Genomic DNA, 26,545 nt, shown 5'->3' with positions numbered 1-26,545 from the left:
TCAGAAACAGACACGGGAGAGTTGGGGGCGGGGGGGGAGGTAAGAGATCAACCAAAGGACTTGTATGCGTGCATATGAGCATAACCAACGAACGCAAAACACTGGGAGGGGGTGAGGGCATGTGCCAGGGAGGAGGGGAGGCTGGGGGAAGGTCAATTTGGGTGGGGGGAGGGGTGGAGGAGACATATGTACTACTATTTGTAATTCTTTAAACAATAAAAAGATAATATTCTAGCCCTAACCGGTTTGGCTCAGTGGATAGAGCATCGGTCTGTGGACTGAAGGGTCCTGCTCAAGGGCATGTACCTTGGTTGCGGGCACATCCCCAGTAGGGGGTGTGCAGGAGGCAGCTGATGGATGTTTTTCTCTCATCGATGTTTCTAACTCTCTATCTCTCTCCCTTCCTCTCTATAAAAAGAGCAATAAAATATATTTTAAAAATATTATTCTAATAACGGTATGCTGTGAGATGGGTAATTCTAATGACTGTGTGGTGTCAGATGGGTAATAGACTTATGAAGGGGGCCACTTTGCATGCTATATAAATATCTAATCACAATGCTGCACACTTGAAACTCATATATGTCAACCATAATTGAAAAATAAATAAAAATTTAAAAAATAAAAAAAAAACAACAACAAGGAAGACATAGACACCGCTTCGGAATAGGGAGGGTTTCAGCGGCAGCGAGCGAGATCAGAGAAACGACTGAGTACCTGGCCACGCCCATCCCGCCGAGAGTGTGAGCACACTGCGCCCGCCCACTCGTGCCTCCTTCCCGGTCCTGCCCCAGGACCCTGGCACCTGCGCGGGCCTCTTCGGACCGGCGCTCCCGGCTCCCCATCAGCACTCCGATGTCTAAGCTCTGGGCTCAACGTCAGTATTTCTTTGGCGAGACGTCCCTGCGTACTTCCTGTTTTACTTCTCTTCTCGCACATGCACTCTTGGGAGGACTCTCGTTCCCTCGTCCACGCGTGCCTGTCTCTGCCTCCCCGGCGGGGCAGACGGCTGTGACCTCATCCGCACGCTCTCCGGAGCTCCTGCTCCGTGGTGAGCTCCCGCGGAATCCAAGAACGGTGCGTTTCCTGCGAGCCTCAGGGCTGGCATTTGGAGCATCGATTGCACGCCGTCCACGCCCCCGGCTCGGCCCCGGGCGCACTCGCTCTGAGCTCCGCGCGGCTCCCTCACCAGCCATTGAGGTCAGGCAGGTGGGAGTCTTATTTCTAATGAGGGAGCCGGAAGCATGAATCGAGCTAAAATGTCAATTGCCCCGAGGTGTGGAAAGTGTTTTAAAATTCTCCATTTGCTCTTTTGTGAGAGTATCCTTTGTCAAAACATTTTCTCCTCTGAGGAGCCCTGCCTGATAAATGGAAGGAGAGACTTTCCCCGGAAAACCATAAAGCACACCGGCTGCGGGGAGCCTGGAGCTCCGAGCGCCTTCCTAGCTGACGGGGCCCGGTGAGTTGGAAGTCTGAGTGGAGAGGGAGCCGCAGAAAAACCACTGGAGACTGAGGGGAGAGAGGAAGGGCACAGAGAAGGGCTCAAGACCCCCGGCCTTTCTCCTGAAGGGTCAGGTGGGCGGGCTGGTCCTGGCCAACGAGTGATGGGGAAAGCGCCCGGTCACCCCTCTTCCCACCTCACTCACCCTTCTGGGAACAGAGACCCCACCCCCCTGGCCAGGATGGGGAAATGACCCATCCTAGACCAATCATAAGCCTCCATCCCCCAGACTACTGTGATTGGTCCAGACGTCGTCACGTGATTCAGGCAGGCCAATTAGAATCCTTCCCTGGGACTTTGCTGGCTAGAGCAGGAGCAGAAGTCTCCCTGACCCCTCTGGCCCCCACCTGGACGGGCTTGCGGTCCAGGTCCCTGAAGAAAGCCCTCTTGCTCTCGGGAAGGAAAACACACTGAGGAGAGATGGACAGACAGAGGAGCTGCAGAGCCCCCTGGGCATGGGGCCCAGAGCAAAAGGGGGTGGTGCCCACTCGGTAGCCCCTGGCACACCTAGGCTCTCCAGCTGTGGCGGCCCCTTCCTTGCAGAAACCAATAAAATATATGTAAAAAGAAAAAAGAAACCAGGTTGTGAGCGGCGTGGTCGCGCCTGGGAGCTGTGGCTGGAGGACCCCGACCTTGTCCAGGCTCCCCCCCCCCCCCCCCCCCCCCCGTGGAGCCGAAGGAGTGTGAAGAGCAGCCGCTCCGGGGCAGGAAGCTGGGGGCCAGCGCCCCTCCCACCTGCCAGCTCCTGCGGGGGGTGGGCGGGTAGGTGGAGCGATGCCCTCAGGTGGCTGCCGAGCCTGCACCCTAACCACTGTGTCTCCATGTGCAGGGCCGGGGCAGCCACCTCGGTGCCATGCAGCCATGAGGCCCCCTCCCCCAAATGCCCAGCAGCTCGCCACTTAGTTCTACCCTCGGACCTGGGAGGCAGCAGGGCCCAGAGGTGGGGAGCCCCGGGCCCCATGGGTTCGTCAGGGAGAGACCGACCACAGGTCTGCGAAGGCCAATCGTCTGGACTTAGAATCGTAGAAAAATCCGTATTCTTGCATCAGAGCCAGGCTTAGCCCTCCCGCCGAGCGCAGAGCGGACGCCCCAGCCTGTCCCTGGCTGCGGGGAGGACCCTGTGAGCGGGGCAGGGGCAGAGGCTCCAGATGACCCTGTGGCGGGCTCTGCGGCCTGAGCTCTCCTCGCCAATCCCCCTCCCCCTTCCTCCCTGCGTGTGCTGCCGGAGCCCAGGGGACGCCGGCGAGCCCCCGTTCTGCGCAGGCCGGGACCCGGTCCCAGACGGACAGCTGTAACCAAGTCCTAGGAACGCCCGTCTGCACCGAGCGCCGCGGACAGAGCCGAGCCGTCCCGTCTTCCTGTTCGCAAACAGGAGCGCCCTGCGATCTTCATCGTCCGGAGCCGAGACGCAGACCCGCCCACCGGGCAGACCTGCTGAGAGCTGTGCCCGTGGCTGAGGGCATGTTTTCCAGGAAGATTCCCCTGGACCAGGGTCGGCAAACTCATTAGCCAACAGCCAGATATCAACAGCACAATGATTGAAATTTTTTATTAAGAGCCAAGTCTTTTAAACTTAAACTTCTTCTAACGCCACTTCTTCAACATAGACTCGCCCAGGCCGTGGCATTTTGTGGAAGAGCCACACTCAAGGGGCCAAAGAGCTGCATGTGGCTTGAGAGCCGCAGTTTGCTGACCACGGGCCTAGAAGATTCTCAAAGGGTGCAGAGCATCGCACCCGGCCCCCCCCCCCCCCCCCCCCGTGGCGTCAGCTCCCACGCGATGCTTTGATGAGGAACGCCCCGCCCCCCTGTCTTTGGTTTGATGTTCCGCTCATTAGAAAAGCTCCCACCCACGGTGCGGGTGCGATGTGCCATGAACTTCTAACCAATCATCACACGGGATCTGCACAGCGACCCAGGAGGCAAGGGCATTATGATAGAAGCTGTAATGGTGATGATATGGGGCCTCCCCGGGGCTGGCCCAGGGGCCGGGAAGGGGCTCTTCCCGGGGAGACGCGCCCTTCCCGGCCTTCCGCCTCCTGGCCCCGGAGCGCAGGCCGAGGAGACACGACGGCTGGTTTGTGTGAGCTCAGACGGGAGGCTCATCGGGAGCGTGTAATTGCTTGTCCCTGCTGGGGGACATTCGCCAGGCATTCGCGGGGACACGTGCACCAGACACTCATTTCCGGCTGTTATTACCTGGCACAATGGCGCGCACCAGCCTGCGGCTTGGTCTAGAAAATGCTGGAAAGATGGACCTCGCTGCTTCCGGCTGTTCCCCACGGTCTGTAACGCAACCAGGAAATGACACCCCCCACCCCCCACAAACACACACGCACACACACGCACACACACACACACGCACACACACACACACACACACGCACACACACGCAGGCACACGCGCACACGCACACGCACACGCACACGCACACGCACACGCATTGCTGTTAGGAGGCAGTCCCTGGCCTCAGTCCTGCATCCGCAGGGTTCGGGTGGCATGGGGGAGGAGGAGGGCATATCCCTGCCAGCACCGACTTGGGGCCCACCCCGCCCTCAATGAAACATTCAAAAATGTTGAAATGTCAGCAGATTCCTAGGCGTTCAAACATGCCTTCGGAAATCCAACAGAGGCAGTTACACTCTGTGCATTAAAGGCTCGTGCCTCTGACCTGCCCGGTGCACGAAAAACAGCTTAACCTTTAAACCGAGGCACGGACCTCTTTTACCGAGAAAGACGAGTTTGTTATTCCGTCAAATCAGCATCAGCCTGACCTTTCAACACGTCGTGTTTCCTGGGAAAATATTATGGCTGGGCCGCCCACCGAGGTAAACAGCCATCAGCAGCTTCCCCCTGCCCCCCCCGCCCCCGCCCCCAGCGCTGGCCTGTGTGCGGGGCCTGTGTGCGGGCCTGTGTGCGGGGCCTGTGTGCGGGGCCTGTGTGCGGGGCCTGTGTGCGGGGTCTGTGTGCGGGGCCTGTGTGCGGGGCCTGTGTGTGGGGTCTGTGTGCGGGGCCTGTGTGCGGGGCCTGTGTGCGGGGTCTGTGTGCGGGCCTCTGTGCAGGGCCTCTGTGTGCGGGCCTGTGTGCGGGCCTGTGTGCGGGGCCTGTGTGCGGGTCTGTGTGCGGGGCCTGTGTGCGGGGCCTGTGTGCGGGGTCTGTGTGCGGGCCTGTGTGCAGGGCCTCTGTGTGCGGGCCTGTGTGCGGGCCTGTGTGCGGGGCCTCTGTGTGCGGGGCCTGTGTGCGGGGCCTCTGTGTGCCGGGCCTGTGTGCGGGGCCTGTGTGCGGGTCTGTGTGTGGGGTCTGTGTGCAGGGCCTGTGTGCGGGGCCTGTGTGTGGGGCCTGTGTGCGGGTCTGTGTGTGGGGTCTGTGTGCGGGGCCTGTGTGCGGGGCCTGTGTGAGGGGTCTGTGTGCGGGCCTGTGTGCGGGGCCTCTGTATGGGCCTGTGTGCGGGGTCTGTGTGCGGGGCCTGTGTGCGGGCCTGTGTGCGGGGCCTGTGTGCGGGGTCTGTGTGCGGGCCTGTGTGCGGGGCCTCTGTATGGGCCTGTGTGCGGGGCCTGTGTGCGGGGCCTCTGAGCGGGGCCTGTGTGCGGGGCCTGTGTGCGGGGTCTGTGTGCGGGCCTGTGTGCGGGGCCTCTGTATGGGCCTGTGTGCGGGCCTGTGTGCGGGGTCTGTGTGCGGGGCCTGTGTGCGGGGCCTCTGTGTGGGCCTCTGTGCGGGGCCTCTGAGCGGGGCCTGTGTGCGGGCCTGTGTGCGGGGCCTGTGTGCGGGGCCTGTGTGCGGGGTCTGTGTGCGGGCCTCTGTGCAGGGCCTCTGTGTGCGGGCCTGTGTGCGGGCCTGTGTGCGGGGCCTCTGTGTGCGGGGCCTGTGTGCGGGGCCTGTGTGCGGGTCTGTGTGTGGGGCCTGTGTGCGGGGCCTGTGTGCGGGGCCTGTGTGCGGGGCCTCTGTGTGGGGTCTGTGTGCGGGGCCTGTGTGCGGGGCCTGTGTGCGGGGCCTGTGTGCAGGGCCTGTGTGCGGGGTCTGTGTGCGGGCCTCTGTGCAGGGCCTCTGTGTGCGGGCCTGTGTGCGGGCCTGTGTGCGGGGCCTCTGTGTGCGGGGCCTGTGTGCGGGGCCTGTGTGCGGGTCTGTGTGTGGGGCCTGTGTGCGGGGCCTGTGTGCGGGGCCTGTGTGCGGGGCCTGTGTGCGGGTCTGTGTGTGGGGTCTGTGTGCGGGGCCTGTGTGCGGGGCCTGTGTGCGGGCCTGTGTGCGGGGCCTCTGTGTGCGGGGCCTGTGTGCGGGGCCTGTGTGCGGGTCTGTGTGCGGGGCCTGTGTGCGGGGTCTGTGTGCGGGCTTGTGTGCAGGGCCTCTGTGTGCGGGCCTGTGTGCGGGCCTGTGTGCGGGGCCTCTGTGTGCGGGGCCTGTGTGCGGGGCCTCTGTGTGCGGGGCCTGTGTGCGGGGCCTGTGTGCGGGTCTGTGTGTGGGGTCTGTGTGCAGGGCCTGTGTGCGGGGCCTGTGTGCGGGGCCTCTGTGTGGGGTCTGTGTGCGGGGTCTGTGTGCGGGGCCTGTGTGCGGGGCCTGTGTGAGGGGTCTGTGTGCGGGCCTGTGTGCGGGGCCTCTGTATGGGCCTGTGTGCGGGGTCTGTGTGCGGGGCCTGTGTGCGGGCCTGTGTGCGGGGCCTGTGTGCGGGGTCTGTGTGCGGGCCTGTGTGCAGGGCCTCTGTATGGGCCTGTGTGCGGGGCCTGTGTGCGGGGCCTCTGAGCGGGGCCTGTGTGCGGGCCTGTGTGCGGGGCCTGTGTGCGGGGCCTGTGTGCGGGGTCTGTGTGCGGGGCCTGTGTGCGGGGTCTGTGTGCGGGGCCTGTGTGCGGGGCCTGTGTGCGGGCCTGTGTGCGGGGTCTGTGTGCGGGGCCTGTGTGCGGGGCCTCTGTGTGGGCCTCTGTGCGGGGCCTCTGAGCGGGGCCTGTGTGCGGGCCTGTGTGCGGGGCCTGTGTGCGGGGCCTCTGTGTGGGGTCTGTGTGCGGGGCCTGTGTGCGGGGCCTGTGTGCGGGGCCTGTGTGCGGGGCCTCTGTGTGGGGTCTGTGTGCGGGGCCTGTGTGCGGGGCCTGTGTGCGGGGCCTGTGTGCGGGCCTGTGTGCGGGGTCTGTGTGCGGGGCCTGTGTGCGGGGCCTCTGTGTGGGCCTCTGTGCGGGGCCTCTGAGCGGGGCCTGTGTGCGGGCCTGTGTGCGGGGCCTGTGTGCGGGGCCTCTGTGTGGGGTCTGTGTGCGGGGCCTGTGTGCGGGGCCTGTGTGCGGGGCCTGTGTGCGGGGCCTGTGTGCGGGCCTGTGTGTGGGGCGGGCGGGCGGCGCCAGGCCCGGGCTCCCGTCGAGCGAACCCGCGGGATGCGAAGGACGATGAGAGCCGCGTCGGCAGCAGACGCGCTGCCGCGTTCCTGTCCCGGAGACAACAGCGGGCGGGCACTTCCCACCAGCCTCCCCCCAATCACTGCCGGCTCTGGGGCCGCCTCCGTGTCCCGGACGCCCGCAGGGTACTTAGCGGAGATCATTACAGCTGTGTGTCTGAGAGGCCCTCCCCGTAATCACACGTCCGGGCCGCTCCGATGGGCCATTGGGCCCTCGTTAGGGTGGGAGGGATGTTACCCCATGTCCGCAGCAGCCTCCGCCGTGCACATACACAGCGCCGCCTGCAGGTGACCTGGATCCTCGCCGTTTCCTTAGGGGCAGGGCTCTCACGCAGCGGCGTGCGGGCCGGGGAACAGGCCTTCGTGTCTCTTTCTCCAAACGGCTTCGGCGTGGCAGCCCTGGGAGAGGCTGTATCAGCAGCAGGAAGACCAGCCCGCGCTGAGATCTGAAACGGCTTTCGAGCCCTCGCTGGTCTGGCTCAGGGGAGAGAAAGTCCGCCCGCAGACGGAAGGGTCCCGGGTTCGATTCCAGTCAAGGGCACATGCCTTGGTTGTGGGTTCACTTCCCAGCCCTGGTGGGGTGCATGCAGGAGGCAGCCAGTCCATGAGCCTCCCTCTCATCGCGCTCTCTCTCTGTCTCTCCCCCTCCCTTCCACTCTCTCTAAAAAATCAATGGACAAATAGCCTGGGGTGAAGATTAACCAAAAGAAATAAAATTACTTAGGAGCTTAGCAAGACGGTTCCATAGTGGGAAACACTTACTGGACTGGCTGGTTCCTCTGAAAGGTCTGTTTTGTCATTTCTGAAGTCAGAAACAAGCCCAGTGGTGTGGCTCAGGGGCTGAGCATCGACCTAGGGATCAGGAGGTCACAGCTGGATTCCCGGTCAGGGCACAGGCCCGGGTTGCGGGCTCCATCCCAGTGTGGGGCGTGCAGGAGGCAGCTGGTCCATGATTCTGCCTCCTGCACGTTCACTTCCGAAGGACTCACGATGTTCTAAACAAGGGGATGCTGGGGCACCTCCAGGCCCGACAGCCAATCTCGGGGACAGGAGCCAGTCTCCCTCCGAGCACCGGGTCCGAGAGAGGAAACTGATGTACGTGCCCCGTTGGAGCTGGCGGCCCGGAGACGGGAGAAAGGCAGTCAACGGTGAACATTACACATAAGCAGACTGATGGTGTGCGAGATGCACTGTGTGCACCGAATAAAAACCTGAAGCAGCCAGGACCGGTTTGGCTCAGTGGATAGAGCGTCGGCCTGCGGACTGAAAGGTCTCGCGTTCAATTACGGTCAAGGGCATGTGCCTTGGTTGCGGGCACATCCCCAGTGGGGGGTGTGCAGGAGGCAGCTGGTCGATGTTTCTCTCTCATCGACATTTCTAACTCTCTGTCCCTCTCAATTCCTCTCTGTGTAAAATCAATAAAATATATTTTTAAAAAAACAAACAAAAAAACTTGAAGCAGGTAGGGGGTGGGAAGTGGGGAGGGCGGGCCTGTGTGAATGGCGCCCCCTGGCTGTGCCGTTCCTGGTCGGTGCTTTGTGTGGCCAGTGGGCTGTGTAACTCTGCGTTTTCCTGGTTCCCAGGAGCAGAGCCTCTCTTCAGAGGGGTGACCCGTGGGGAGCTGGCCCTCAGAAAGGCCCCCCTTTCCTGGGCGCAGCCAGCTGCTGTCCCCAGCCTCCCGCCGTGCACGCGCTCCGGCCTGGGCTGGGCTGCGATGCCCACCCATCGGTGCGGGTCCTGTCTCCATCTCCAGACCTGCCTGGGGAACCTCCCCCTCCAGCGCCCCCTGCAGGGCTGTGGGAGTTCCTGGGCAGCATGATGTCTACCAACTTTCCCGTCCGCCTCTTCCTGCAGTCAGCTCACACCGCTGACTTGTTTATTGCATCGGCTGAAACGTCCCGAACAGGCCGTTCTTTCATGGGGGGGCGGGGGGGGGGGCATGGGGGTTTATATGAAACCCAAATAGAAGAGAATGGCTACGCTGTCTGTAGGTGGTAATTTTTTCCAAAGCTCTCCAGATGGTCCCCTGATGTGTCCGCAGAGATAATGTTTATCATCCTTGTGCGGGAACCAAGCACAGCTGTCAGCCATCCGGTGCCACCCCCACCCACCCCCATCCACCCCACCGCGCAGCCCTCCCCGGTCCCCACCGCAGCAGGGCGCCCCTCGGGGTGCTGGGAAAGCTAGGCCCCAGGCCCAGCTCCGGCCCGGGCTGCTTCCCGGCCCGGACAGCCCGTGGTCTCTGTATGAGTCTAGGTTCCCACTCGGCTTGCAGCCCGGGCCCCCGGCTGGTGTGGAGGGCCCGGCAGATGGTGGGGTGCGGTGGCCGCCTGACCTTGGCTCCGGGCAAGGCTCTCCCTTGGGAGCAGAGGCCAGCCGAGTGGGCCTTACGGGAGCTTTGGCTCGAACCCCTGCTGCCGCCGGGCCTTCAGGGACCAGTGTGAGGATGTCCATGTTGGCGGAGTTGAGCCCACAGGGAGCACAGGGACAATAGACACGAAGGCACTGTCAACCCAGCCCCGGAGCAGGGCCCAGGGCGAGAGGCCAGGGAGGGGCAACGCCAGCAGCAAGAGCAAGAGCAGCGGGAGGGCCAGAGGGAGCGGCTGAGAGCACTCAGTCCCGCAGGGCGGGAGCCAGCCCTCTGCGAGCCTTCCCGCGCCCGTCCTCTCCCTGCCCATGCCCCCATCCTTCCCTTCCCATGTCCCCATCCTTCCCGTCCCATGTCCCCATCCTTCCCTTCCCATGTCCCCATCCTCTGCCCTTCCCATCACCCCCAAGCCAATAGGTTTCCAAAAGTGTTTTTTTAAACAAAACCGATCTTACTCTATGCATGACCTATATGCATGTATTGATGCAAACATCTCTTTTTAAAAATATATATTTATTGATTTCAGAGAGGAAGAGAAGGGGGAGAGAGAGAGAGTGAAACATCAATGATGAGAGAGAATCATTGATCTGCTGTCTCCAGCACATCCTGGGTATCGAGCCCTAAACCCAGGCATGTGCCCTTGGCAGGAATCGAACCTGGGACCCTTCAGTCTGCAGGCCGATGCTCTATCCATGGAGCCAAACCAGCCAGGGCATGAGGCAAACATTTCTTAAAGATCGTGAAATATTTTTCTGAAATAGGATTTTAGTCGCTACGGAATATTTCATCTTGCACCTGAGCTCCCGTCTCCGAGCGATTATAAACAACCTGCAACAAACATCTTTATCTAATATCCTGCCGACTCCTTAGGATGTGTGCTTAGACGGGAGGTGAGGGGATCAAAGGACATGGCTTCTTACAGGGGCGTCGAGCGTACGCCTGCATCTCCCTACAACCAGGTACCGTCCCGCCCGGAGCCATCCATCGCGGCCATTCCTCGCTCGCATTGGGTATTTAAATTCTAGTAATAAAGCCTCTGCTCATTTCCCACTGAGAAATGGAAACTCATTGTTGCGCTAATGGCTTTTCTTTGGTTACTAGCAAAGCTGAACATATTCTCATTTGGTTACTGTCCGTGTGTAATTTATCTTTTGTGGATTTTCTATTCATTCCTTCTTTCCTCCCTCCCTCTCCTTTTCTCCCTCTCTCCCTCTCTCTCTCTCTCTCCCTCCCTCAGGGGTTAAATGTCAGGGGTTAAACGTTGACCAATGAACCAGGAGGTCACAGTTCGATTCCTGGTCAAGGGCACAAGCCCGGGTTGTGGGCTCCATCCCCAGTGGGGGCATGCAGGAGGCAGCTGATGAATGATTCTCTCTCATCATAGATGTTTCTCTCTCTCCCTCTCCCTTCTTCTCTGAAATCAATACAATTAATTTAAAAAATAAAAGGGGGGAGGGTAGTGAAAGGGAAGAGGAGGGAGTTGCTGGCAGAGGGGGGCAGGGGTAGGATTCTAAATGAGAGTCACATGGCCCTGGCAGCTGCCCCACCTTAAGCGCTGGATTCACTTAAGTCCTTTGCTGCTTTCTGAGTCAGCAGGTGTGCTGAATCTCCTACCTCCGGCTGGGAAAGAACCTTGAAAAAACAAGATACAGAAGAGACTGTCCATAAGTGGGATGTTTCCACTAATCTGAACTTGGGCATATGGACACTTGAAAACATTGTAAATGTTTCCCCGTGGGTCTGACACACTCCGCAGAATGGCCCAGCCCAGAAGAACAATGAACATCGGACCGTGCTTCCAGACGTTATCGCCACAAAAATATATCTTTGCTATTTATCACATTAGTCTCCCTATAATCCAAAGACAAATTGGTTCCAGGGGCAGTATTCAGCCAGTAATTTAAAACCTGCGCTCTTCTGATCAATAAGCCAGTGGCCTGCTAGAATATTTAAGTCACACACAGAGTTATTTGGGGGGAAAAAAATCTATTAGCTTGAGTTCTTTGAAAGTATGCCTTTAATTTAAAATGTCATTTTCCATTTAGGCATTGCATTTTACATTATTATAACACAATGCTGAACTTAATTTTCGTAAAAATATTTTGACATTTTTTCGAAGCAGAAATATGTCACCGTTTGCTGTCTTTTCATCAACAAATATTTGGGTGCCAATACTGCGCGCCATCCCATTGCGCACCGCCAGGGGGCATCCTTCTCGTTCCCGTCCTAGGAAACGGGCCAGGGCTGTGGGAGGCTCCTGGGACACTGCCATGGAGTATGTGGTGCCCCCCAGTTCCTGTGATGACAACTTAACCCCGTATTTGGAGGCGGGGCGAGTGGGAGGCCAGGCGGGGGAGCCCCCATGATGGAGCCGGTGCCCTCAGGAGAAGAGAATGAGACCAGAGCTTTCTCGCCCTCTGCCACGTGGGGTCACATGGAAGCAGCATCTGCCAGCCGGGAAGCGGGCTCCCACCAGAACCCGGCCCCGCTGTTTAAGACATGCCAGCCGATGGCTTCTTGTTGTCGTCCTTGAGGCTCACACACGCACACATACACACACGCACAGACATACACACAGAGACATACACGCACACACAGGGAGACACACACTCACACACATATACATACATACATAGATCACACATACATGCGCACACACACATACATGCACACACAGGTGAGGCCACCCAGGGAGTTTGCACCCGGGTCCGAGGCCCTTTCCTCACGTTGTGGGAGAGATGAAGGCGACTCTAAAGCACCCAGCGAAGGAGCTCCTTCTCATGGTCAGGTGCATCCGGGGCGGGGCGGTCTGGAGGGGAAGGAAAATAAGTGTCATGGCTTCTTTTTTCAAAACCACATCTGACTTTGTTCGTTAGGAACTAAGGAGGCTTCTGGAACCCCATCAGGGAACACATGGAGGCGCGTGAGCCGCAAGCCTGCCTGGCAGGTGACGTGGACCGGAACGTGCCCGCTGACGGTTACAGACAGCAGCTCCTTGTCCTCGGCAATGACAGGGGCGGCGCTGTCAGCTCAGAAATGTATTTCCTGGGAAACACAAATGCATCCTGTGAGCTGCTGGGGCGTTTCTTCTCCGGACGGCGTCCCCGGGTGGCTGGGGCTGGAACTGCAGATTCATTCTTCACCAGGAGGCCCCGTGTGCGCGGCGATCAATATCAGCATCAATATCAATCATCAGCGACTTGAATAAAAGAGAAGGCGGCAGGCACTGTGAGGACGGGGCTGTGTGCAGCCCCATTTCAGGAGGTGCACCTGCCCCCTGGTGGCATTGGTCTGCATGGCCGCCTTCTGTGCATCTCTGAGACTCAGAGATGGGGTACCCCACGCAGTATCCCAAACGGCTGTCTGTCCATCGCCTGACCACAGAGCCTTGTCCCCGAATAGTGGGGATTCTTCAGCTGGCATTTCCTGGACACCCCCTGTTGGGCCTCAGGGCAGCCAAGGTGTGCCCGCCCCCGGGGACAGCATGTCGGGCACAGTCCCATGGATGGCATGGCGCTGTTTATCTCAGTCCAGCGGCCAGGGCCGCATGACAAAGGACCACACACGTATTGGTGGGAACCACCATCCTGAACTCAGACCGGGGCCTCACGTTGGAGACCGGAAGCATCTGAAGGAGTGTCCCATCACCTGAGGCTGAGGCCGGTGGGGGCTGGCGGCCTCAGTTTCCCTCAATGTGGCTCTTCACAGGGCTGGTTTGGGCCTCTTCAGAGCATGATGCATAGAGAGAGAGCAAGAGAAGGAGGAAGGGAGGGAGGGAGAGGGAGGGAGTGAGGGAGGGAGAGTGGGAGGGGAGAAGGAGGAAGAGAGAGAGTGTCGGAAGGAAGCTCTATCTATCCTCATGACCTCGCCCCTAGCCTCAGAAGTCAGTCATGGTTACACACCCCCCCCCCCCCCCATCCTCCATCTTCTATTTGTCTCAGAGCACCAGCCCTGATGGATTATGGGAGGGACTATACTAGGTCATGAATGCAGGGAGGCAGGGATCATTGGGGACCACCTGAAGACTGACCGCCCCTATTTCAATAATGAGCCCACCTTGTGCTTTATTTATTTATTTGTTTGTTTGTTTGTTTAGTCTTTAAATGTGTTTTTATTGATTTCAGAGAGGAAGGGAGAGGGTGAGAGAGAGATAGAAACATCAATGATGAGAATCATTTATCAGCTGCCCCCTGCCTGCTCCCTAATGGGGATTGATCCCATAACCTGGGCATGGTGCCCTGACCGGGAATTGAACCCAGGACCCTGCAGTCTGCAGGCCGACGCTCTATCCACTGAGCCACACCGGTCAGGGCTGTGTTCTATTTTTAAGTGAGGTGTGACTGCCATCATTTCTACTCTTCGCCCTCTCCTGCTTCCCACCCAGTGAGGGGCTGGCATTCAGCACGGAGCCCCAGCTGCCTGCTCAAGTGTCTCCAGGGCCCAAGGGAGAGGTCCCCGTTCCCGCCCACCATCCCAGGGAAGAGGCCAGACCTCCCAGGATTGAGCTGTGGGAGGAAAAGGAGGCAGAGGAGGGAGCCGAGCCGGGAGGCGGGTCTTCTCTCCCCTCCCTCCTGAGAAGCCGCTCTCTCAGACCCCACTTCCTGCCCCCACCTCCACCTGCATTGTAAGAGAACCCCCTCCAGGACTTCTGGGAGAAATACAAATGACTAATAAACAAAACAAAAGAAAAGAAAACTCAATTTCACTGGTAACCCTGGAAACAGACAGCGAAGCACGTCAGCCTGAGAAAGAACGTCTCAGCCAGGAGAGGTGGGGTCCGTGCATTCCCCAGGAGTTCCGCCTTTTTGGATCGTAAAATTCGCTGGTGCCTATAATTCTCCGAGTCCTAATTCAGATTTTTAAAAGTTTAGACATGTGAGTCTGGGGGTATAATATCGCCTGGGCTTCAGGGACCCGCCCACTGGGGCGGCGATGGCAGCCCACAGCTGTTTCGGGGACCGCTGTGACCAGGAGCTCTGAGTGGGGTGGCGATGCCTTGGGATGGGGAGCTCACTCCTGGTCTGGAACATTCCGCCTTGTCGTCCAAAGGAGATGCCCGGGGCAGGGGCAGGGCGAGGGCATGGGGCTCCTGAGCAGAGGCACGGGGCCTGGACCTGGAACAGTTAGGAATAGGGTTTTCCCAGACCTGCCCTCCGGGGGGGTGCGGGAAAGCATCCAGGCGTGAGCCACGGCCAGCGGTGCCCACCAGCGCCACATGCTGGGAAAAGGACAGGAGCTCACGGCCCTGGCTGCAGGTGGAGGTTGGCATCAAGGGGTTAAGGGTCATGGCAGGGAGACTGAACTTGACCCATTGGTGGGGAGCCTCCAATGATTTTTATTTATTTTATTTTTAAAATATATATATATTTTTAATTGATTTCAGAGAGGAAGGGAGAGGGAGAGATAGAAACATCCATGATGAGAGAGAATCATGGGTTGGCCGCCTCCTGCACACCCCACACTGGGGATCGAGCCCAAAACCCAGGCCTGTGCCCTGGCCAGGAATCGAACCGTGACCTCCTGGTTCATGGGTCAATGCTCAAGCACGGAGCCACACCGGCCAGACGCCTTCAGTGGTTGAGCTTTGACCTATGATCCAGGAGGTCAGGGTTCGATTCCCGGTCAGGGCACAGGCCTGAGTTGCAGGCTCCATCCCCAGTGTGGGGCGTGCAGGAAGCAGCCAATGAATGATTCTCTCTCATCATGGATGTTTTTCTCTCTCTCCCTCTCCTTTTCGCTTTGAACTAAAAAATCTTTTTTAAAAAGAAGAAAGCTGAGAAATCCCACCTGTGAGACGTCATTGACTCTCCTGGCGCCGGAGCTGGGCACGGAGCTCTCTGCTCTGAGTAAAGGCGCCTGTTAAACAGTTAACGGTTGTTTTGCCGATCGGCGTTTCCTTCTGTTGTTGTAAAGCCAATGCGGCAGCAGCAGGCCTAGAAAACGAGGTAAGACCTCAGCAATCCGCCCTGTGCGAAGATCAGATCTCAGCGGGCGCGCCCGGTCCTGGGGCGGAGGGCTGTCCGCTGTGAGCACAGTGTGCCTGCACCTGGCTTCTTTCCTCCCTAGCGGCCACCTGACTCTTCTCTGAGAACGAAATTCCGTACGAGGTGCTGCTCCACGGCTTTTTGAGTCCATTGTGGGAGGGATTGGTGTTTTCTAAGCCCCATTGACTTCGGGGAATCAGGAAATTAAACTTTTTATGTATCGGTCGTTGGCTTTTCCATAAATGGGCACCGTTCTCGGTGGTGTGGCTGCGCTGGGAGAGCACCAATGCCTGCCTGGAATCAGGCGTGGGGCCTGGAGGGTGGGGGGGGGGTGGGGGGGCAGGGCTGAGTGCTCACCCGCGGCCGCTCAGGTTCGAGTCTGCTCCTGGGCCTTGGACACCTTGAACTTCTTTGGGTTAAAAAGATTACCCTGCACGGGTGTGTATTTTGTCTAAATTTTTTTTTAAATATATGTTTTATTGATTTTTTTTTTACAGAGTGGAAGAGAGAGGGATAGAGAGTTAGAAACATCAATGAGAGAGAATCATCGATCAGTTGCCTTTTGCACACTGCCTACTGGGAATGTGCCTGCAAACAAGATACATGCCCTTGACCGGAATCGAACCTGGGACCTTTCAGTCCACAGGCCGACGCTCTATCCACTGAGCCAAACCGGTTTCGGCATATTTTGTCTAAATTTTTGAAACAATGAACTGGTCTTTGTACAGTCAATTGAGGAAAGGTGCTTACTACGCACTTGACTTTTAAAAAAATATATAATTTTATTGACTCCAGAGGAAGAAAAGGAGAGGGAGAGAGAGGTAGAAACATCTGATCTGCAGGGAGATAATACTGGGATGCAGGAAGAGCTGGAGTGCTGGGGAAACTTAATGACCAGAGAGACTCATTGATCATTGCCTCCAGCACGCCCCCTACTCGGGATCAAGCCCACAACCCGGGCCTGTGTCCTGACTGGGAATCAAACCCTTGATCTCTAGGTGCATGGAATGACACCCAAACAAATGAGCCACAGCAGCCAGGGCTACAGCGTTTTTCCCCACAAATGTGACCTCAGCCAAACAGTCATCTCTGTATACCTGGCCTCACCCACCTGCTGTGCTTTCTAAAGCAACATGATCATCCCGCCTCCGGACGGGAGAGGCTAGTTTTTGTTAAAAAGCAGGACGGTTAAAACACGCCCAGGTCTGCACACACTGGTTTGAGGGGTGGGCAGTGCTGAAACACCCCCTCCTTCATCCGTTAATGCACTAGGTCTGTGGTCAGCAAACTGTGGCTCTTTGGCCCCTTGAGTGCGGCTCTTCCACAAAATACCGCGGCCTGGGCAAGTCTATGTTGAAGATGTGGCGTTAGAAGAAGTTTAAGTTTAAAAAATGTGGCTCTCCAAAGAAACTTCAGTCGTATTGTTGATATTTGGCTCTGTGGACTGACGAGTTCGCCGACCACGGCACTAGGTGGTTGGGGAGAGGCAGACGGAACACACGCCGTGAAGGTCAAGAAGAACGGGGAGCCCTGTTGCATCCTGGGAAGGTGATGATGTGGATCCTGACCGTCCTGGCGGCTGAGGGCTGCTAATTGGGGGGCCGGGGGGGGGGGGGGGGGTACTCCGAGGAGGAGGGAGAAACGGCACTGCCGGCAGGGGGCCAGGGTGAAGGCCAGGGCTTCCCGTAACCAGGAACCAGCCGCCCACACTTTGATCCTGACCACGGACACCCAGTTTAGGACTGTGACCCCCAGAACCACAAGGTGATAAATTCGTTGTTCTAAGGGGAAAAAATCCTTCTGCTGACCCTGTTCCTCCATCACGCTCTCACCCCACTTCCCCCTACCCGGAGCTGAGCCTCGGGCCCAGCTGACCGGGGAGGGTTCCCGGTGCCCCCAGCTGCCTGGAGCCCGCCCGGCTGCAGCCCCACCACACACTGTCCCCCCACCGCTGCCTCTGCTGCGCCCCAGCCTCGCTGCTACCGACTGAGCAGGGGCTGGACGCCGCCTCCCTTTTCCCAGAGCCAACACCCCGACTTCACGCTCCCAGCGAGAAGGTGGGGAGCCAGCTGGCCCCGTTCCCCGGCTGAGTGCACCCAGAACCCCTCACCCTGACGCTGTTAATTCTCCACGTCGCCTCTCACCACACGTTCAGGAAGTGAATACATGAAATCAAAACAGCTGCTCATGTCCGCGCGAGATCAGAACACACTCCGTGCTTCAGGAAGGAGTTTGCTGCTCTCCTTTTCCTTGAGGAGAGAAGCAATTAAACCCAACCCCTACTCCAGCAGACAGAGCATCACTCAGCTTCTAACCTGACACACACACACCCAACTCTCAATGTACGCAAGAAACACGCGTTCATAATTGTTCTGCAATATAATCTGTTTCCAATATTAAACACGTCTGGGTGACATTTATCTCCCCGATCACAGCTTAATAAAACGATAATGATGACCTTTCAGAGTATTGTCACTTGAGCGGCATTCTTGCCCAGCCGTTCTGGCGGTTGCAAAGGACGCTGGGTATTGTCGTCTGAAGTCTAGGCCTCACGCACTAAGACCGAGGATGAGCCTGGCTGCTCCCCCTTGCACCCCCTCCCCCAGCAGTCGTCACCGTGGTGCCAATTCTGTGGGTTAGAGCGATGGTTGGGCTGGGCGGGGTCCTTGCTCCCTGCCCGCGGGCCAGGAGAGGCGTCCTGGACTTTGGAGTTGCAGTGACCTCTGACCTGCAGAGGGGATGTGGCTCCTGGAAGGGCTGTGGTATCAGTCGTGGAAGGAGAAACACGCCGCACCTGAATCCGGCCGCCACACCTCAATCCAGGGGTCACACCTGAGTCTGGGGGCCACACCTGAGTCCGGGGGCCACCAGAACGGAGGTGGCTGTGGCCAAAGACCCCCACACAATGTGCCAAACAGAGAGGCAGTCCTGAAAATGAGTCATGAATGTCAAACAGGCCAGCTGAGGGTGCTTCTCCAGCGTTTAAAGTGGGGTACAGCCCGGCCTGTTGAGCACCGACCTATGAACCAGGAGGTCACGGTTCGATTCCCAGTCAGGGCTCAGGCCCGGGTGTGCAGGAAGCAGCTAATCAATGACTCTCTCACATCATGAATGTTTCAATCTCTCCCTTCCTCTCTGAGATCAATAAAAATAGTTTAAAAGGAGAGTGGGTTATACACAAGAAGCCATCCCTCTGCATTTTAAAGGTCGTGTCTACGTGCCTTTGATGGTTATGCGCTTGCTCATCATCGGCACAGTCAGGAGCTGAGGCTATTGTTCTAGAATGATCCTGGGCGCACCGCTCAGAAGTGTTATTTCTGCGCCATCAGCCCAGCTTTCAGTGCCTGAGCCATTGCCAGGATGGCACCAGCCCAGGTCCAATCCGTTAACACAGGAGAAATCTATAAACCCTGATGGGGTTGATTAGCGAGCGGCTTGTTTATCTGACTGTTTGGTCCTCTGATCAAAGCAACACAGCAAGACTGAGACCCGCAGCAGCAGCAGGCCGCTGACCAGGCCTGGTTATCGAGGACTTTCCTTTGTGAGGGGGTATTGTGTTTGGGGTGTCAGCCCCGGAACCCCCAAGACTTACCCCCCTCCCCCTCTCCCCGTGAATGTGCTGTGGCCTTCTGTTCTCGGTTCACTGGACTGAAAACTGGAGAGTGATCGATCGGTGCGGTTTATTTTTTATGTCAGAAACAATTAAGTGAAAAAAGACTGGCTTTAAGGGCAGGTTGTCTAATTTGTGTTTTTAAAAACGGTCACGATCCCCCTCCCCCACCCACACGGCTCTCCTTCACGTGCCGGTAACTTGGTAGATTTAAGGTTTCATCTCCAGGAAGTGGAGTGCGGGTCAGTCCTGTTGGAGAAGGTGGGTTTGGGGCAGAGAAGGGGAGGCACAGAGGCTCAGCAGGTGCGGACGGCGAGGACACCGGGGGAGAAACGGGAATGGCAGGCAGCACCTGGAGGACCCACTCCTGTGCGGGAGGCTCGGGGGACTGACCACGGCGGGGCTCAGCCACGCCGCCCTGTGTGTGAGGGTGCGGACCAGAGAGAGAGGGTGGGAACTCTCACTTCTGCCAAAGAGAACCATCCACACAGAACACCCGAGAGAACCCACTGAAAACGCACGAGAGCTTTATTTTTAATACACCGCGTGTTTATTAGGTTAGCAGGTTAAAAATACAAGGTGTACATACAGAAATCAGCATCTTTCTTACACATCAGGAGAAACCAAACTAAAGCTGTCACGTAAAAAAATAACATTCAAAATTGCCAGAAACGTTCAAAATAGGCAGGGACAAGCAGATAAAAGAAACACGTCAGAGGCATGTGAAGAAAATCCTGGACATTTACGGAAGAACACAAAATAAATTTAAATTAATGGAGAACTGCACCGGGGCACAGAGATGTCAACTCTCCCCTAATCCACCTCAAATTCAGGGAAATTCCTGTGAAATGGCCAACGGACTCACGTGACAAGCGTCTAAAATTCCTCTGTCGGGGAAATATCCAAATATAAACAAGACACTCGGGGTAGAGAGTGATGGTGACCGTTTTCCGGAGGGAACTCTGAATGGCCACCAGCAGGAAGATGCTCAGCTTCACTCATAACCACAGAAATGAAGACAAAAATAACAAGTGCCACTCTTTGGTCATCCTTATCTCTCCTTCATTGTCCAAAAGAGCATTCGCAGTGGGGTCCTGTAGTGTTGGGTCTGGCAGCCAAAAATCAGAAACAATTCAAACTCTCATTAACAAGAAGATAATTTTAAAAAAGTATGGCACATTGGCCTAGCCCAGTGGCCTGCAAACCACTTAGTCAACAGAGCCAAACATCAACAGGACAACAATTGAAATTTCTTTTGAAAGCCAAATTTTTTAAACTTCTTCTAACACCACTCCCTCAAAATAGACTCGCTCAGGTCGTGGTATTTTGTGGAAGAGCCACCCTCAAGGAGCCAAAGAGCCGCATGTGGCTCTCAAGGCTCGGTTTGCTGACCACTGGCCTAGCCGGCGTGGCTCAGTGGTTGACTGTTGACCTATGAACCAGGAGGTGATGGTTCGATTCTGGTCAGGGCACATGCCAGGGGGGTGGGCTCAATCCCCAGTCGGGAGGCAGCCGATCAATGATTCTCAGCATTGATATTTCTCTCTCTCTCCCTCTCCCTCTCTGAAATCAATAAAAAATATTTTTTAAAAAATAAGAAGCAAAGCTATCTGCTTACACGGGCACCATGAAAACCCCAAGATACATAGTTCCACATCGAAAGGAAGTTGTAGAGTGCCATGTGCTGTGACACCGCTTATGTTTACATTTTACGTCATTTTCCACGTCCACCTGAGATGGCAAAGGCACAGAATGAAAAAGAGCGGTTAGCTCACGAGGGCGGGACAAGGATTGGCGATGTGTCAAAACCAAGGGGAGCGCCTACTTTTTCTGCAGGGTCCGACGTTTCAAAGCGAAAATATAACCATATCTCAATTATACAGCTGTTAACACGCCCCTGAAGGTGAGTGTGGCCTTTTTGAAATGCATTCAATTTAGTTATAACACATTCATTTAAAAATGTGTATATCTTCACATATTTTTATTGGGTAAGGCTTGAATGCTTTTCAACCTAATTAAAAATAAAAAATATATATCTTACGGGTGGGGTGTGGCCACAGAACCGGCTCTCTCTCTGCGGCAGAGACTGGCCTCCGTGCCCTGGGCATTCGGCACCCACAGCCTCTAGCCTTGGCAAGCCTTACGCTCACTGGCCGTGCCGGACGGGATGCCCACGGCCATGCCCGCCTCCCGGAACTCACCCAGGCTCCCCCGAGGGCACAAGAGCTCCAGGGGCGAGGTGGCCTTTTTGTCGGTGGCGAAGCGGACTTTCGGCTTCTTCTTCAGGACCTCGGCGTAGCTCCCCTCGGGGAGGAACCGCCAGGTGGCCCACACCTTGTCGTACTGCCGCGGGAAGCGCCGGAACGGCGGCACCACCACCGCCGCCTCTGGGCACACGTACGAGATCTGGTTGTTGGAGAAGCCGTCGAAGTACGACGGCACGTAGTCGCAGGCCCAGAGGTTGAAATTCTTCGAAACGTGTTGCCTTTTCTCCGGGGCGACCTTCCTCCGTCCCAGGGCCTGGGGAGGAACCGAGAGGATGAGGAGACAAATGTGCACAGTCACAAAGCTCTGAGGTCTGCGGTACAACCCGTGGGGGACAGCCTACGTGTAAGCGTACAACATGGCAGTCCGGCCGGCAGGGCGCAGGGGAGGAGCGTCGACCTAGGAACCAGGAGGTCACCATTAGATTCCTGGTCAGGGCACGGGCCCAGGTTGCAGGCTCATCCCCAGTAGGGGGCGTGCAGGAGGCAGCCAATCAGTGATTCACTCTCATCATGGATGTTTCTCTCCCTCTCCCTTCCCCTTCCTCTCTGACATCAATAAAAATATATTTTTAAAAAAATTACTTGCTGAAACTGTAACTATGAAAGATATTGAGAATTTAAGAATCCACAAAAAGGAAGAGAGGACGGAAGGGAGGAGGGAAGGAGGGAGAAAAGGAGGAAATAACGGCGGCCCAGAGAGCGAGGCCGCCTGGGACTTGGAGGGTTCCGTGCATTTGTTTTCTGTGGCTTCTCACGGGCCTTGGAAATGGCCTGCTCCCCCTGTGAGGCGAGGCCCTGGCTCAGCACGTCTCAGGGGGCCAGAGGCCCGAGGCCGCCGCCCCTCGGGGGTTGGGGGGGCGGGGGGCGCTCACGGAGTCAGCGTAGAGGCCGGAACTCCGCAGGCTGTGCCGGTTGTCGTGCACGGAGAAGGGGAAGTTGTTGTGGGCCGCTTGCTGGAAGGCAAGGGAGGGAGAGAGACCCACGTCAGGCCCCGCCTGCTCTCGGGACGCCTATGGCGGCGCAGGCAGCTGGGAGGCCAGACACACTGAGTAAGGACACAGCCACCTGCCCAGCGGCGTGGCTCAGCGGTTGAGCATCAATCTATGAACCGCAAGGTGGCAGTTCAATTCCCGGTCAGGCACAGGCCCAGGTTACAGGCGCAATCCCCAGTGTGTGTGTGTGTCTGGGGGGGTGTGTGTGTGTGTGCAGGAGGCAGCTGATCCATGATTCCCTCTCACCATGGATGTTTCTCTCTCTCTCCCTCTGCCTTCCTCTCTGACATCAATAAAAGGACATTGTTAAAGAAAGGATGATCCACCACCGGGGAAGGAGCCAGCACAGGAAGGTGAGCTCAGAGGCGTGCTCCTCTGTTCGTGGCCTGGAAACTCAGCCCTGGTTGCTAATGATCAGACCTCCCTCCCAAGCCCCTTCCATGAGGGAGAAGGAACGGTTACGGCTCACTGTGGACCCGAGAGGGGAAAGCAGCTCGGAGCCTCTGGGCCTGGGGCAGGTGGGCCCGCCAGGGGTGCCATCAACACCGGCTGCTCCTGGAGGCACCCCACGCCAGAAGCTGCCGGGGACTGGCCAGGAGGCAGGGCACGTGTTAATGAAGGGGGAGCAGGAACCAAAGGTGCACAGACCCCCTGAGCGTCTGGGCCGGGAGGGAGCGGCTCCTTCTAGAGAGGAGCGGGGGCGCCCAGGTGGGATGGGGCCAGCATTGGGGAGTCCAGGCGGAGGGGGGTCCTCCGGGGGGCCGTGGCCAGCGCCGCACGCACCTTCTCCCGGGCCCGGTAGATGGGCGGCAGCCTCTCTTCGATCTGCCGGGCGAAGCGCGGGTTCTGGGGCTCCTTGAGCGTCTCGCTGGTGATGGACTCCGGGGTCTTCTGCGTCACTCCGATGTGTGGGAACTAGGGGACAGCACGGCCTCGGTTAACACCCGCACCTCTGCCGGCGGCGGCGGCGGCGGCGGCGGCTCAGGGCTGAGCATTGACCGCTGAACCAGGAGGTCAGGGTTCGATTCCGGTCAGGGCACAGGCCCGGGTTGTGGGCTGGATCCCCAATAGGGGGCGTGCAGGAGGCAGCGATTCATGATTCTCTCTCATCATGGGTGTTTCTATCTCTCCCTCTCCCTCCTCTCTCTAAAAACATTTTAAAATAATAAAAAATAAAATAAAATAAAATAAAATAAAACAAAATAAAACAAAACAAAACAAAATAAAATAAAATAAAATAAAATAAAATAAAATAAAATAAAATAAAATAAAATAAAATAAAATAAAACCAGGCACCTCGGCACGCCTGAGCCAGGCAGCAGGCTTCCTCCGTGAGGTGATTAAAATGCAATCTGGGTGCCTCTGGCATGCGAGGGGAATGGGTGGTTTTGAGGAGTCCTTCCCAAGACAGAAAATATTGTTGTGGCCCAAGGCCATCGCTGCCGGCTGTTTCCAGTTTCGGGGCGCCCCGCTGTCCTGGAGCCGGGGAGCAGTCCTGCGGCCGGCGGGGTGCCAGGGTGTGGCCCTGCGGGGTGAGCCCTTCAACTCCAAGACACACGCACACACACACACACAGAGATACACAGACACACACACACATACACACACACACTCACAGACACACACACACACACAGACACACACACACACTCACACACAGAGACACACACACACACACTCACACACACACACACACACAGAAACACACACACAGAGACACAGACACAGACACACACTCACACACACACACCACACACAGACACACATACACACACTCACACACACGTGTAAAGTGAGACCGCTCTGCTCGGGGGCCCCTGTGCTTGGGAACAAGACCCCGCCCATGTTCCTGGAGGGAGCCACCAGCCTCCTGTGGGTAGGAGTGGACCTCAGACCCCGGGGCCGAGGAGGGCAGGGCCCAGGTGGGGAGGCAGGTGGCAGAGGAGGAAGTGTGAAAGGCGGGAGGGGCACCGGACACAGCAGCCCACAGGGAGCTCCTGACGTGGCCGGCCTCTCCGAGGTGTCCTGAGTTGGGGTGAGGGGACAGGGCCACCCGCCCCCCCCCCCCCGTCCCCACCACGGCCGCTCCCCCAGGGGTGCCCTGCCTTCGGGAATGATCCTCCCCCGCCCACGGGGCAGCCTGTGAGCTCATCTGCATTCCGCAGGTCTGTGGGCTAAATCGCTGTAAGAAATGGCTCTAGCACTTTAATTTCACTCTTTTAAAATATGTACTTAATGGCTCCCCCCTGACAGCTGTGAATAAACCCTTCTGTTCGCTGGGGAAAGCGTGAAATGGCGCCTTTCAGCTCGGCGGCGGTGAAATGGTTGCTGCATCCAGCCTCGCAAGGACTGAAATACCAAACAGGAAGGCAGCCGGGAGGGCGGCCTGTCCTACCGGCCGCGGCCAGCCTGCCCCCAGCGAGGCCAACGGCGACACTGAGGCCACGTCCCGCCTGGCCATCACTGTCCTGCCCCGCGGGCCGCCGCCCGAAGCCAAGAACATTTTCCCAAATCGTCTGCAGTCACTGTGGAAACTCAGGGCCAGCAGACCCCCATGCCCCTCGGTGCTGGCGGGAGAGGCCCCCCAAAGCTCAGAGCGGCCTGGCTCAGGAGCCGCCGTCCGGCGGAGAGGGGCTGGCACACTCCTGGGGCTGCCACAGGAGCTGACGCTCACTCTCGCCTCCTCCGTGGTGACAGAAGCCTGGCCCGGTTGGGGTGGCAGAGAGGCTGGTTAAGAGGTCCTCCCCATCCTGGCCAGCGGGGCTCAGGGGTTGAACATCGACCAGGAGGTCAGGGTTCGATTCCCGGTCAGGGCACAGGCTGGGTGGCGGGCTGGTTTCCGGCGTGGGACGTGCAGGAGGCGGCCGATCCGTGATTCTCTCTCATGGTGGATGTGTCTCTCCCGTGAGAGCAGGAATGGGCATCAATGAAGCGGCCACACAAGCCTTAGCCATCATGCACTGGGCCCTCTGGAGGCTGTGCAGGGGCAGCATCACCTCGGAGGAGGGGCAGACACGCACCTCTGTCTGCTGCCCTTTGACCTTCCCCTCATTGCACACCGAGTCCCTCAGCCTCACACACAGATGTCAGAACAGGAGGCCCGACACAGCCGGGGCCTCAGCGATGCCCGGAGCAGGTGCCAGCCCTCCACCACCCGCTTCTGGGTTTACTTTTCCTTGAGAAACACAAATCCTATTGGCTAAGACACCGTCCCCGCCTTCCATAACGCCCAGGCAGCACACCCCACCGGGCCCTGCAGGCCTCAGGAAGAGGGGGCGCTGCTTAGTCCGGGAAACGTGCATTTCTTCTCTTCGTCACGGATGAGTGTCCCCCAGTGTCGGAGGAACCCCACAAACATATCACACTAGTTCCCGTGTTCCTGGGGCAGGTCTTTCTGACATGAAGCAGGGGCGTCTGAACACGTGTGTGTGTGTGTGTGTGTGTGTGTGTGTGTGGGTGCTGCTGAGGCTAGCACTGCGCGCAGAGGTGTGGGGTACACTTCTGGGGGATGGCAGGAGAGTGACAAGCCCACCGGGCTCTGTCAGTGATGAGAGAGAGGAGAGAGAGAGAGAGAGAGAGAGAGAGAGAGAGAGAGAGAGAGAGAGAGAGAGAGAGGTCTGAGGAAGGGCGTGAAGCTGAAAAGGTGACGTTTACTGATGGCCGAGACGGGGAAATGGTGCGCTGCTGGCCTCTTCCCAGTTCACAGCCCAGGGGGCAGGGCTCAGGGACCGGACTGGGGCCAGGGAATGGGATCAGCGGTCCCCAGTGTCACGGTGACCCCCAGACAGATGTCTCTGAGGCCCTCCCGTGCACAGACCCCCCCCCTCGGCACTCGGGATGCAGCCAGCGAATAAAGCCCGGGTCCGGCGCCCGCGAAGCGTATGTCCAGCAGCAGAGACAGCAGCACACGGCGTGTTAGGCGCAGGTGCTGCGGCTCCCGTTTCACAGGTGGAGAAGCTGAGGCCGGTGAGTGAGTCACCACGTCATGCCGCGGGAAGGAGCAGAGGTGGGACCGGGACGCGGGTCTGTGACCACGCCCACGAGGCCTGAGAGCCCTGAGCCGGGGCACCGGTTCTCACCCATCGTCCGTCCTTGTCCAAGGGCGGGTTGAAGCGTCTCCCTTTGGCCATGTCCTGCCGGAACCGAGGGGGCCGAGGCGGGCTCCCTCATCTCCCCATCGCCTCCTGAGCTCTCCGCAGCTGGAGCCGCTCCCGGGCCCCTCAGCCGCCCAGGCCCACGCTGTCATAGAGGCAAGCCCGCCCGTCACAATGGAGGAGGGTGTGGGTCTTCTAAGGCCCCCGAGAGTTCCTGCCCCCGGCCCCGGCCGCTGCCGCCCCGGGTCGGAGGAGCCCGCAGACATAGGTATCAGATTCGTGCAGGCCCGTCTCGGGATCGTGGCGGGTGTTTATTGTCCCTGAATCAACGACGTGTGAGCTGAGCTTTCCCATAGGA

The 26,545-nt window shown here is 58.0% G+C and overlaps 1 protein-coding gene across 1 annotated transcript; it reads right to left on the bottom strand.

The window, feature by feature from the left end:
• Positions 1-20,825: 20,825 nt before the first annotated feature.
• Positions 20,826-26,223, bottom strand: TEX36 (testis expressed 36; the record flags this gene model as incomplete). The annotated part of the gene is made up of 4 exons (XM_084904367.1): positions 20,826-21,354; positions 21,974-22,054; positions 22,877-23,008; positions 26,173-26,223. The coding sequence occupies 4 exons, from the start codon at positions 26,221-26,223 to the stop codon at positions 20,959-20,961; spliced, it is 660 nt and encodes a 219-aa protein (XP_084760493.1). The 3' UTR covers positions 20,826-20,958.
• Positions 26,224-26,545: the final 322 nt, after the last annotated feature.

This window comes from Pipistrellus hanaki, assembly GCF_964339955.1.
Source record: "Pipistrellus hanaki genome assembly, chromosome: 14".
Taxonomy (NCBI): domain Eukaryota; kingdom Metazoa; phylum Chordata; class Mammalia; order Chiroptera; family Vespertilionidae; genus Pipistrellus; species Pipistrellus hanaki.
This window is presented reverse-complemented; position numbering and strand designations above follow the sequence as displayed.